At 44.1% G+C, this 14,078-nt stretch overlaps 1 protein-coding gene across 1 annotated transcript in view; it reads left to right on the plus strand.

Moving 5' to 3' along the window:
* The window catches only part of ITGAL (integrin subunit alpha L), a 448,305-nt gene that overhangs the window by 272,609 nt on the left and 161,618 nt on the right, over window positions 1-14,078 (plus strand). Inside the window, exon 12 of the mRNA XM_069244383.1 lies at window positions 1,705-1,853. Within this exon, the coding sequence (XP_069100484.1) occupies window positions 1,705-1,853 (149 nt within the window). The remainder of the gene's footprint in view (window positions 1-1,704; window positions 1,854-14,078) is intronic.

The raw sequence follows: 14,078 nt of genomic DNA on the forward strand, positions 1-14,078 counted from the left end.
CAGGACTTACCACCGCTATATCGCAAGGGAAAGGAAAGGGAACTTCCAACCCACACAAAGATGGTGGTACAGACATGGCGTTAAGCCAACAGATTTCTGGGCTGGGAACATAAATAAACAGAAAGTACCTGGTTATGGGATAGTGACCTGCTGCTGGAAGTTGGGAACCAGAAGGGCTTCCTCAAATGGGAATTATTGGCCATTGACTACTTGGGGGATATCTGGTGGGACCGAGCTCTGATTACCGTAGAGGAGCTGCAAGGGGAATATGAAATGGCAGAGACTGGAAAGTTTTGTTATTTACAGATGGGACACGCACTGAGGAGACATATCCTGGAAGGGGAACAGTTGCCAGAATGCACACCCTTAGAGGACCGACTGCTGTTGGATCCATTCACGATCGAAGCAACCTCATTAACATATAAGAAAATACTGAATGATTCCCCTGACTCCTTGAAGACCGTGGGGGAGGCCTTGGAGGAAGACCTGGGGCTGATAGAAGATGATGACTCGGTGGAGGCAATATAGTGTCCTAGGGAAATAGCAGTCCCTGCTCATTTCCGTCTGGTACAACTAAGGTTACTGCATAGATCCTATTCATCCAGATCACTTATGCACCATATTGAGAGATGCACCTCTGATCTGAGCACTAGAGGATGCGGCGAAGTAGGCCCTTCCTTTCACATACTGTGGCTATGTCCTAAAATCCAACAATACTGGAGGTAAGTAGTACAGGTCATGACAAGAGTCACAGGCCTTGTTACACCGTTGGAGGCCAGGTAGCATATCTTGTGTATACAAATACCAAAAGATATGGTTAATGTTGGCGGCATGAGTGGACAAAAGGAACATAACAAGGGCCTCCAGGAGTGGCGGACTGGGAGGTGGATTTGGACTGGTGCCAACAAGCTGAGAAGGTAATTTACCAGAGCTGGGGTTGCCTGAAGACGTGGGAAAGGTGTGAGGCCAATGGACTGCTTACAGAGGACAATAAGGGGTTGCTATGGTGAGACCACAGTCAGGGTCTTGATCGGGGTTGGAGAACATTTTGAACTGCAGTGGAATTCCACTGACAAATCATTGCATGCCATTATGGAATGTTTGGCTTTAAGAGATGTTGAGAATGTGCTGTACTACTCTCCTTGTAATCCCAGTCAGGATATTGATGGTTTGAATTTGTCGGTGTATGCTGAGCAATTGCTTAATCAAAAGATTTCCCAAAAAAACAATTAGTCTATAGCCATCATTTTCACACTGTAGGTACATTGCTAGCAGGGAGATCAGACCCTCATTAAAAATCTCACAAGCCCATCTAGCCAACCATAGAAGAATGTCTACCATTGTTGTACCAAAAGGGGTAATGATCCCAGGCTACTGCCATAAAGGATAGAGTTAATATCATTATGTTGCACTGATTAATGCTCCAAAATATTGCTTAGGGAGGAATACAAACCCCATATTAATGTGCCCAGATGAATAATTATCTTGAGAGCCGCAATATTGCTTTTGTATTATTGATTTGCGATGTAAGTTCTTTTCATTTTTCTATTGGCCGGTCTGCCTCAGACAGTAATGCATTAACCTTGTTAATATCCAGATTTCTGCACGTGGGTGAGTCACATTTCTGGCTGTGCAGGCATGAGTTTGTGTCATGCCAAATTCAGGTCTTGAACCAGTCAGAAATTATTTTCCATCTTTCTACAGGTTACTCGCTGAAGCTGATCCGGTATCAGGCACAGATGCTGTATGCCGCAGGAGCGCCACGCTACCAGTACATAGGGAAGGTGACTTTGTTTGCGGTGAACACAACTAGTCAAGCATGGACCATAAAACAGGACATTCTGGGCACACAGGTGAGTGGTCTATGAAAAATAAGACTCCTAAAGCAAATCTGATAGAACTGATAATGTCTAATAACAGGTACACCCTTAGCCACACATTGAGCAAGGTGGAAAGTCTGGCATTCACTGCTCTAAACTGAAACATGCAATGTCCTTAATAAAACCGCTAGAGGACCAAGCAAACCTTCTCCCCTCCCGAAAGAGTCCTCACAAACATGAGCTCTTTCTCTATGAACAATATGAATCTTCACCCATCTGCCTGAGGAGCATGCCACTCTATTCTCCACTCCCACAGCACTACACCAACCTTCATCTCTCTTAAGAGGACCATGATGAACTTCAGCTTCCCCACATGACCCCTGCCATTGTTCAGCTAACTCTAGAGACCAAAGCAACAATAATCTCTAGAAGGATTTTGACTCTCAGGTGAATATGACTTTCCCATCGCTGACTATGCAAATGGTCACTTGTCTTCCAGGAGACAGGACAAATGCCACCTGTCTTCAAACAGCATGTGGTTTAGCTGGCAACGACTCGTATTTTAGTTCCAAAACTATCTTCACGCAGTACTCTGAACTTCTTGGGACTATGGAAATAATCACAAAACTTTTGTCAACACCTTTATGCACAGTGAATTGATTTGATGGTCCAGGGAGATCAGATTGTCAATAAGCAAAATAAACCAATATATGGACTGGCAGCTGCTACATCAAAATACAGTTGTTTTGGTAACACCTCGCTCTTACACAAACAGAGCAATTTGAAGCAAAATTAAATATTACATTCATGAGGATTAAGATAATCTTAATCCTTCCTGTCCCTGTTTCAAAGCCCGATTTGAATTCATACTCCCAGCAGAATAATGTTGTGAATGATTATATAGCTATAAATTAATTCAGAGACCCCACACGCCTGTCCTCGTATCACATTTAACCCCTCTTTATCCTATTACATCCCAAGTTATTACCTCAGTTCCATTAGGTTTCTGCCACACCAGTGGGGTCACTAGGCATATGTTAGTGGGGTGGTCTAGAGGTGCTTTTGAAGGGGGTGGGAAGGAAAATTACAAACGTCACCCTGAAGGTAAAAGGCCCTTACTGTGTTGTCCAGTTCTCCTTTCTCCTCCAACTTTTTGGAACAGTTGAAAACATTGTAAGTAGGGGGATCCTAAGCATACATATTACGATGTATCACCTGACATCAAGAAGGAGCACATCTGTATGAAGGTCCCATGAAAAATGTCTGGCATAAGGAATGGAACATGCAACTGCCCTACATAATTTCAACATGGCTACATTCTTCTGGAAGGCCATAAGGGAGAATGTTTTTCAATAGATCACAGCAGAGTTTACTGTATTGCTGAAACTGAGTAAAACTTTTTTACCGCTGTATTCCTTGAGAATTTAAAAGAATGTTTCTTCCGTTTATCTCTCCAGCTCTTAAAAGTCCCCATATCCACATGTTATGTTTGTCTGGATCCATTTTCGTTGTGGGCTTGCTTTAGCTGTGAAGATCTTTGGTGAATACTGAGTGACTGAACACATAATGGAAGTTCTACTAGGTCGTAGGCATGATTACCTATGGAAGATTTCTGTTCCTCTGCTCACCTTCATATATACATGTTTCCTAAGCTTATAGAAAGATATCTTCAAGTCAGAATGAATTTCCAAAAAGCCTTCCCTCAGTTTTGCCAATGAAGTTGGACGATCAGCCTTGTTGCCTGTCGCTAACTGGTCCATTATTTTGGTATAATTTTTTTATGCTTGAATCAGGGAGTGGGATTTCCCATGAGTGTGTTTATTACATTCAGTAATGATTTATTGCTGAAATTACTGACATATGTACCCAAGGGCAACGCTATGGATACTCACAGGAACACCATCTGGTAGCAAGGAGAATGGCTAGCAAAGTGGAGCTGTCTTTTGGTCACAGAGTAAGGCTGTAGTTTGCCAAAGCCACTCCCTTCAACTTTCATGGGACCAAGGATGTTAGACATTTGAGTTTATGCAGGGTCATCCCCAATCTTTTTGCCTCCTGTCTCCTATTTTTTCTGACCTTTTGCTGTTGGCTTTTGAACTCTGAGCACTTTACCACTACTAACCAGTGCTAAAGTGCATATGCTCTCTGTGTAAATTGTATGTAATTGGTTTATCCACGATTGGCATATTTGATTTACTAGTAAGCCCCTAGTAAAGTGCGCTAGAGGTGCCAGGGCCTGTAAATCAAATGCTACTAGTGGGCCTGCAGCACTGGTTGTGCCACCCACATAAGTAGCTCTGTAATCATGTCTCAGACATGCCATTGCAGTGTCTGTGTGTGCAGTTTTTAACTGTAAATTCGACTTGCAAGTGTACCCACTTGCCAGGCCTAAACCTTCCCTTTTCTTACATGTCAGACACCACTAAAGGAGGCCCTAGGTAGCCCTAAGGGCAGGGTGCAGTGTATGGTTAAGGTAGGACATATAATAAGGTGTTTTATATGTCCCGACAGTGAAATATTGCTAAATTCGTTTTTCACTGTTGTAAGGCCTGTCACTCTCATAGGTTAACATGTGGGCTACCTTTAAATCTGATAAAAGTGTAGATTCCCTTTGGGAGCGGATGGACATGTGGAGTTTGGGGTCCCTGAGCTCACAATTTAAAAATACATCTTTTAGTAAAGTTGATTTTAAGATTGTGTGTTTGAAAATGCCACTTTTAGAAAGTGAGCATTTTCTTGCTTATACAATTTCTCGGACTCTGCCTGTTTGTGAATTCCCTGTCTGGGTCAGTTTGACAGTTGGGCTGGTTGCACCTCTCACTAGACAGTGACACAAAGGGAGCTGGGGTGTAGTCTGCATTTCCTGATGAGCCATCTGTGCTAGGAGGGAGAGGAGGAGTGGTCACTTACACCTGAAATGGCTATGCCTGCCCTCACACAATGCAGTCATCAACCCCCTGGTGTGTTTCTGGGGCCTGGCCTGGGCAAAGCAGGATTTCACAATCAAGAGAGACATTCCTTTGAAGTAAGCCTACTTCAAAGGGCAAAATGGGTATAAGAAGGGCACCAAAAACCACAGACGTTAGAACACTTCTGGAAACCAAGAGGAACCTCTGCCAGGAGAAGAGCTGAGGAAGAAGAGCTGCCCTGCGTCTGACTGTGCTTTGTGGAGCTATCCTGCAATTGCTGCTTCTGCCAGAGTAAGAGGGCAAAGACTGGACTTTGTGTGCCTTCCATCTTGTGAAGATCTCCAAGGGCTTGATTTAGAGCTTGCCTCCTGTTGTTTGAAGTCTCAGGGACAGCAAAGACTTCTCTCTGCCAGCACCTAGAGTCTCTGGAGAGACTCCTACTCTGCCCTGTGGTGCCCATCCAGTTCCTGGGACCCTGAAAGTAGAAGCTTGCAGCTTATAAGGAGGAGAGCCCCATGTGGGGAAAAGATCGATGCAACTCTAACCTGCGGCTGGGAAATCGCCGCGCCGCTGGCTTTGCGGCTGAAAATCGCCACTCGTCTGTCACGTGACCGAAGAATCGACACGCGGAGCTGGAGAAACGACGTGCAGAATCGTTGACAGAGGCTGGGAGATCGCAAGCCGTGCTGCGTGCTTTTCGGATCATCGTGCAGCTGGATTTCCGACGCAAACACCATTGGGCGTGTGAGAACAATGCAAGGCCTGCCCGGACCTGTGAGTGCTGACCAGATCAACGTGTCGCTCTCCTGCGGAGAAAAGAAACGACCTGCCCCGACCCGACGAAAGGAGAAACGACGCAAGGTCTCGCTCGTGAGTGAAATCAACGCATCGCAAGCCCTTTGTGACGCACACTAGCCCGTGCGGGGTTATTTTTTACGCATCCAAGGTACATTTTCACACTAACAGTGTTAGTGTGTGTTGAAAACTACATAAAGACTCTTTTTGCTTTTTCATTGATAACTTGACTTGTGAATTGTGGATTTTTGTTGTTTTGGTCTTGTTTTGTTTAGTTAAATATTCTCTATTTTTCCAAACCTGTGTTGTGTCATTTTGTAGTGTTTTCATTAAGTTACTGTGTGTGTTGGTACAAACACCTAGCTCTCTGAAGTTAAGCCTACTGCTCGTGCCAAGCTACCAAGGGGGTAAGAAGGGGTTAGCTGAGGGTGATTCTCTTTTACCCTGACCAGAGTGATGGTCCTTGCTTAGACAGGGGGTAACCTGACTGCCAACCAAAGACCCCATTTCTAACAAAGGAGTAACCAGATATAAACATGAAAGTGCCCCACTTCAAGGGACTTTCATGATCCTGGCACCCGCTGGGCACAGCAAGCTCAAGAGCATGGATTCACGGACAGGAAAGGCAGTGGCAGCCCAGTTTAATCAGGACTTTAAATTCCCTTAATGTGTGTCAGTGTAATACAAAACTCAAAGATTTACTTTGGAACTTAGCTGTATCTCAAATGCAGGGGGCACCATCTTGTAAGCATGGCTTTGGCAGGTGAATGCAATTTAGTATTTCCCCTTTTAAATTAAAAATTGTCCTGCAAAAATAGTCCTGAAGTTATAGCTTAGTAATACATGGGATTCTGCGATCCATGTATAAAATCATTTTCTAATTTCTTTATAATCGGAGACTTGGGACACACCTATTTGCTGATTATAAAGTAATAACTTATTACCGTTCAATGATAGAAACTGGGTGCAGTTTACCAAGAATTACCAGGTGATTTGTTTCCAGGAAACCTGAGAAGTAAGTAATTCCTCCTTCCTTGAAAGTTATATTTTGTACATTCAATGACATCTGTATCTTTGTAACATTGGAACTATGTTGTTATATTAAAGACCTCAAGTGGTTTTCACATTTGTTTCAGGCCCTTAAGCTGTATGTACCAGACTCTATTCCAATTGTCCTGATTAATTTTTACAATGCAAAATCCATATCTCCTGGGATAACTAATCTACGTAGCTTATGCTCAGCTATTAACATTTTGGAGGGTGAGCCATGGGACAGGAGAAGATTGTCCTGGTGGGCAACTTCAGCTGTCATCTGTGTCCTAGCTACCTAGATTCTGGTGATGCAAACGCAAGATGTATGATCGAGTAGGGACTTCACATGGCACATACACCTGATTGTAGTGCACTTAATATCTTTTTGCACACCCCCAATCTGGTTTGTGCTCTGTAGAAGTTGACAACTGTGACTAATCACCATATTATCCCGATATTTAAAGGGAGGGGCTGTGCGTCGATAACAGATTTTATTTTGTTTATGATTCTCTGTTTTTATTTGAAGTTTTAACATAACACACAGTCCCTTTGCTGAGCACAAACCAATGTGTTGTCCATTGGGGCAATGAGGGGTGGGATTAAGCCAGTGTCAATGATACAGGGTCATGCAGTGTCGGCAGGAGATTACTACGTGCTTGGGTGTGGGTGCCTTGGATGCGGCTATCCTCTCTGCATTTGCAGGGATCGCACAGAAGGTTTTGGCATTACTCACGGTCCCAGTGATAAGTTCCAAATCAGACTACCTCAAATGGTTTGACCAAGATTGCTCCAAGTGTCTACTCCTTTTGAAATCTGCTTCCATACAGTCTCCCAGAGACAAGGAGCTTGTTGCGAAATGCCAGAAAGACAATCAGAGGGCCCTTAGGAACCAAAAACATATATTTTGTATAATGCTGGGCCTCTGCAAGGTGAGGTGCTTCAGACTTGCTTAATTTTGGGGAAAGCCAATGTGGTCTTCACATTTGAGGAAGTTTGCCAGGGTATTCAGGGCCTTTCCTGCAATAAAGCCCCTGGCCTGGTTGGCAAACCTCCTGACATATTCCAGGATGATATTGATGATTGGAGGCCAGTCCTTACTCTGGTTTTAAATGCTGCGGTCAGGGAGTGAGCGCCATTCTTTTGGTCCTCGGCTATCTTTGTTCCAATTTTTAAGAAGGGGTATAGGAACAACCCACAGTGCTATCGCCCAATATTGCTTTTAGATGCTGTGGTAAAAGTTCTAGGGAGGATCTTGTTAAATAGACTTTTGTTGTGAGCAAACAAAAATAACATACTTTCTGAGGTCCAGTACGGCTTTTAGCTGGGCAGGTCGACCATTGACAAATATCTTCATTTATATTTAATTATAAATAAATACACTGTCGCCCAGCATGGCTCACTCCATCTAGCATTCATGGACCTCACATCTGCACTCGATAGGGTAAATCGCAGCAAGCTCTGGGACTTGCTCCTTTTGATGGGGGCGGACCCACAAATAGTTCTGCTTCTTTCAAACGTCCATGTTAGTACTTCTGCAGCAGTGAGGTATTCACAGGGAGCGGCTCTCACATATTACTTTGGCACTAGTAGGGGTATCCGTCAGGGCTGCATACTGGTGCCATTGTTATTCTCTCTTAATATTAATGGTTTGGATTGAGCACTTATATCGGTGCAGACCGGCTGCCTTAGGGTAGGAACGAGATCCTTGCCGGTTTTGTTGTATGCCAGCGATGTGGTGCTTATGGCCCGCACGGCGGTGGGACTGTAGTCTTTGTTGGACTGCTGTACTTTTTACATGGGCAGCTATTTTTCCAAATCATATGTATTTGTAATGGGCCCCCAATCTACACGCTCAAAAACTTTCAGGGTGGGGAATCATACCCTGGCCAAGGTCCCAGCCATCCCCTATTTGGGGGTATTATTTTATGCTAATATGAGTTGATATCCCTTGGTGGAGGGTAAGACTTGTGATCTGGTGAAGACCCTAGGAGCGGTAGCCAGCTTTGCTCAGAGGTTAAGCTCTTGGTCACCGGCTACTCTAGTCAAGCTCTTCCAGTCTAAGTGTACCTCTAAAGTGTTATATGTCAGTGAAGTATGGGGCTACAGATGGGTGAATAAGATCCAAACTGCAGAAAATTTGTTTCTAAGGACAATCCTCAGGGTCCCACATAGTACCCCGGCGCTCTAGGTTCATGAGGAGATAGGTCTTAGATACATTAGTGATCTAATAGCACTCAGGCCCTTGCTTTGTTGGGTTAAGCTATGGACTGGGGAAGGCCTTCAGTTTAACAGGTTGATCTTAACGGATTGTTTAGCTCTTGATCATATGCACAAAATTCCATGAATATGTGAAGGCAACCCTGTCTACCCTAGGGAGGGCAGTTATGTTTCTTAACTATCACTCTTTGTGCCTGTCAGAGAAGAAAAGGTTAACAGAAATGTTTTTTTAATATGCCTCTATGCAATGCGACCGGTCAGAGCTGGGAAACCCATGGTCCAGGGTCATTTTTTGTTACAAAATTGTTCGGGATATGGAGCCATGCCTATCCTTGTTATCCAATGCAAGGGATAGGTTTGTGGTGGCTTTATTCAGATTTAATATGCTGCAACACCTCTTGGCCTCCCCGAGCGGCTAGTCTAGTTCAGGCTCCCTAGGGCCCTGTGTCTGCGACAATGTGTTTCCACAGAATACGCTACATTTTGTTTTATTGTGTAAACATTTTGGTGTTCCCGGGAAGCATTTCCTTTTACCTGTTTCAAAAGTTCTGGGTTTTGTTCAAGTTCGCCCGGCGCTAATTGTGCATGTTCTGTCTGCTGTTTTATGTTTCTTGCGTGCTACTGTTAGATCAAGTGACTCTAGGCTGGATTTACTCTGTTGTTGTCCCAGAATTTTATTTGGTATCTGATGCTTTTTAATGTTGTTGTTCTTTTATTCTCTTAAAATGTGATACAATTATATATTTTCGGTCCTATCTGATTTTATGATTGTATTTACAATTGAATAAAGATTTGTTCAAAATGTAGATTTTCCTAGTTTTAATGACGGAAAGTCTTAATTTTATTAAAGACACAGAGGCGAGTATTATGCATTCTTTCCTTGCTTTAATCAAACAGCAGCAAGTTAAGGAAAACTACAATTCCCATGAGCGTGGAAAAAAAAAAAACAGCCAATGGGAAACAAAAGGTAGTCCAGTAACAATAACCAATGAGTAACTACATGTGCTATTATGACGTAACTGGACTGCGAACAGCCCTCTTTTCTTGCGCTTGAAGTTCAGCTGGCACGAAATAAAGGAAAAATAGAAGCCAAAATTAAAAGAGCCATAATGAAAGATAACAGCTCAGTGCAGAAGTTCATAAGTCCAGGGAACTGCCGATGAAGGGAGGCACAATGGAGATCCGCCAAACAAAGAAGAGGATATGTAGACAGCGTTGACGATGATGGGCCAACCACACCATGACATGATGACTTAGGTAGCAGGTTGGACAGACGGTGACACTAAAGGGAGGGAGAGAAAAATAAACAAACACTAGTTACCAAGAAAACAACGGGTAGGATAATACTCGCCTCCGTGTCTTTAATAAAATTAAGGCTTTCCGTCATTAAAACTAGGAAAATCTACATTTTAGGACAAGACTGGAGGCTCCTATTATGCATGTTTAAAGCAAATTAATGACATTCGTAACCACATTATCAACCGGTTTACAATAAAAAACTCTAAACACATTGTCATTAGACCAATCTGCAGATCTAAGAATGTCCTCAAGATGAGACCCCGCCCAAAAGGCTTTGGATGCCATAGTGCCTCTAGAAGAATGGTCTCCAAATTTGGAAGTGTCGATCCCAGACAAAGACATAATCCACTTGACCCAACAAGCCAAAGTAGCGGAAGACACTGGCTTGTAAGGTTTCCTAAAGGAAAAAAGAAGTTGAGTAGTTGAGGACGTTCTTAGATGAGCAGTCATATGCTTTAAACATTGTGCTACACATAATTTAGGATGATCCGGAAAATATGGGTGAAAAACTGAATGTAAATTTGTTTTTGTTCTTCTGGATACAGTAAATAATACCCCCGAAGGAGTAAACTGTCGCGAGGAAATGTCTAAAGCTTTGACGTCAGACATCCGTTTAAGAGAAATAAGACACAACAACATAGTGAGTTTGGCCGACAACATCTTCAGAGTAAGAGAAAAATTGTCGGGCCATGAAAGAAAGAAATTCAATACGATATTAACATCCCACAAAATTCTGGCCCGTATTTATACTTTTTGACGCTAAACTGCGCTAACGCAGTTTAGCGTCAAAAAATTTTGCGCCGGCTAACGCCATTCTGAAGCGCCATGCGGGCGCCGTATTTATTGAATGGCGTTAGCCGGCGCAAGCAGACCGGCGCTGCCTGGTGTGCGTGGAAAAAAACCACTTACACCAGGCAGCGCCGGCGTAGGGAAAAATGGCGTTAGGGCGTCTTAAAAATGGTGCAAGTCAGGTTGACGCTAAAAAGTCGCCTCCACCCGATTTGCGCCATTTTTTACGACGCCCAGACGCCATTTACATGACTCCTGTCTTAGCAAAGACAGGAGTCATGCCCCCTTGCCCAATGGCCATGCCCAGGGGACTTATGTCCCCTGGGCATGGTCATTGGGCATTGTGGCATGTAGGGGGGCACAAATCAGGCCCCCCTATGCCCAAAAAAATTATACAAAAAAAAAAAAATTATACTTACCTGAACTTACCTGAATGTCCCTGGGATGGGTCCCTCCATCCTTGGGTGTCCTCCTGGGGTGGGCAAGGGTGGCAGGGGGGGTCCCTGGGGGCATGGGAGGGCAGCTGTGGGCTCATTTTGAGCCACAGGTCCCTTAACGCCTGCCCTGACCCAGGCGTTAAAAAGTGGCGCAAATGCGGGTTTTTTTGACCCGGCCACTCCCGGGCGTGATTTTTGCCCGGGAGTATAAATACGACGCATTTGCGGCGCAGTCATTTTTTTGGACGGGAACGCCTACCTTGCATCTCATTAACGCAAGGAAGGCGTTCACGCAAAAAAATGACGCTCTTTACTCCTACTTTGGCGCTAGACGCGTCTAACGCCAAAGTATAAATATGGCGTTAGTTTTGCGCCGAATTTGCGTCGAAAAAAACTACGCAAATTTGGCGCAAACGGAGTATAAATATGCCCCTCTGTATTTAGGAAGTGGTGGATTAGAAAATTTTACTCCCTTTAACAGCCGGCAAATAAGCGGGTGTTCCCCTACTGGCTTTCCATTGACAGACTGATGATTCGAGGAGATGGCTGACCTATACAGATTAATAGTACTAAAAGCTTTACCCTTGTTAGCTTCCGCAGCGAGGAAATGAACTGTAAAAGTGACATCTGCTAAAAGGGGATCAATGTGTTTTCCCGTACACCAGCTTTGCCATAAAGCCCAGGCCGACTTATAGGCATTCCTTGTTCCAGGGGCCCAAGATTGTCTGATATATTCCGAAGATTGTGATGAAATGCAAGGGAAAAATTGTGAATTCCTGAAATTTTCCAAGCCGAAAGGGAAAGAAGATTGTCTAAAATGAGGTTGTGATGACGTTGGAGAGGGTCCAAAAGAAGGCCTGGGAACGAAGGGAGGAGAAAAGGAAAATCTATGGCAAGTTCCAGAAGGGTAGGAAAGCAAATCTGGGACTGCCAATAAGGAGCGATAAGAATGAAGGTAGCCTGCTGACGCCAGACCTGAGCAAGAACTCTGCTGATCATAACGAAAGGTGGAAAAGCGTAAGAAAGGGACTTGGACCAGTCCTGAAGAAATGCATCGTAGGCCAGGGCCGATGGATCCGGCCGCCAACTGTAGAATTGGGGAAGTTGCGTGTTGAGGCGAGACGCGAACAAGTCGATCGTCATGGGCCCCCATTTGTCTTGTAGGAAATGAAAGATTGCGGGATGGAGCTTCCAGTCGCTGGAATCCTGTAGATGACAGGAATGCCAATCGGCAATGGAGTTGAGATTTCCCGGAAGATACTCTGCATGAACCGAAATTTGGCTTGCAAGGCAAAATTCCCAGAAACTCTTTGCCAATTCTGCTAGGGGTTTGGATTTTGTACCCCCGAGATGGTTGATGTATCGGACCGCTGAAATATTGTCCATCCTTAGAAGAATAGCACAGCAAACACTGTTTTTGCGAGGCTCCTGATTGCAAAGGAGCCTGCAATCATCTCTAAATAATTGATATGCAATCTGGACTCCTCTAATGACCATAAACCTCCAGTCGAGATTGGTCCACAACGGGCCCCCCAACCGGTTAGGCTTGCATCTGACTCTAATACAAGATCTGGGGCTGATGGAAAGATAGTCCTTCCGTTCCAAGCGTCTAAATGGTCTATCCACCATTGAAGTTCTGTACGAGAATCGTGATCATGGGGAATAATATCTGTGTAAGAAAGACCTTTGCATAAATGTATAATCTTTAACCGCTGGAGAGCCCGGTAATGCAAGGGGCCTGGGAATATAGCCTGAATGGAAGAGGAAAGAAGTCCGACGACGCGGGCAAGGGTCCTCAGAGAAATGGACGAACGACAAAGAACTTGGAGAATCTCTGACTTTATCGATTTGATTTTTGCCGAAGGGAGAAACAGAGTGGCCGAAACGGAATTTATTAGGAAACCTAAGAATTCTATACTTTGGGTAGGAAGAAGAATAGACTTTTCTCTGTTGATGATAAAGCCGAGTTCCGATAAAAGAGAGCAGGTGAGGTTGAGGTGGGATGAGAGTAATTGAGGAGATTGACTCATGAGGAGGATATCGTCCAGGTAAATGAGAAGTCTCACTCCCTGGGCCCGGAGATGCACCAACACTGGCTTCATGAGTTTGGTGAAACACCATGGGGCTGAAGAAAGACCGAAAGGAAGAGATGTAAAATGAAAGAATTGGTCAAGCCATTGAAATTGAAGAAATTTCCTGTGATCCGAGTGGATCGGAACTACCAGGTAAGCATCCTGTAAATCTAAACGGACCATCCAATCGTTTTGAAGTAGAGAGTCTCTGAGATGGAGAATGATTTCCATCTTGAAGTGCCGGTAAACCACGAATTGGTTGAAGAACTTGAGATTGATAACTGGTCTCATTTTCTTGTTCTTCTTTTGAACCAAGAAAATGGAGCTGGTGAAGCCTAACGGGTGGGGTTGAGCAAAAACAATAGCTCGTTTTTGAAGAAGGGATTGGACTTCCGAGGAAATAAGAGCGGACATATCTGTAGAAAAGCGAGGAAGAGGAGGAGCAACGAATTGTGTTGGAGTTGCGTAAAATTCTATCATATAACCTCAAATGGTGTCTAGAATCCAAGGATCTGAGGTAATTAATAACCAATTTGGGAATAAATGACAAAGGCGACCGCCCACGGAAACATGAGAAGGAAATGGATTTGCCTGTTTGGTTGGCATTTCTGGTGTTCCTGAAGCCTCTGGTGCAGAAACCTCTGGCCCCTTGCGTATAAAACTGTGGCCTGAAGTCTTGGTATGAAGAGTTGTAGTTGTAGTTGCCAC

The sequence above is a fragment of the Pleurodeles waltl genome, chromosome 7 (genome assembly GCF_031143425.1).
Source record: "Pleurodeles waltl isolate 20211129_DDA chromosome 7, aPleWal1.hap1.20221129, whole genome shotgun sequence".
Lineage (NCBI taxonomy): Eukaryota > Metazoa > Chordata > Amphibia > Caudata > Salamandridae > Pleurodeles > Pleurodeles waltl.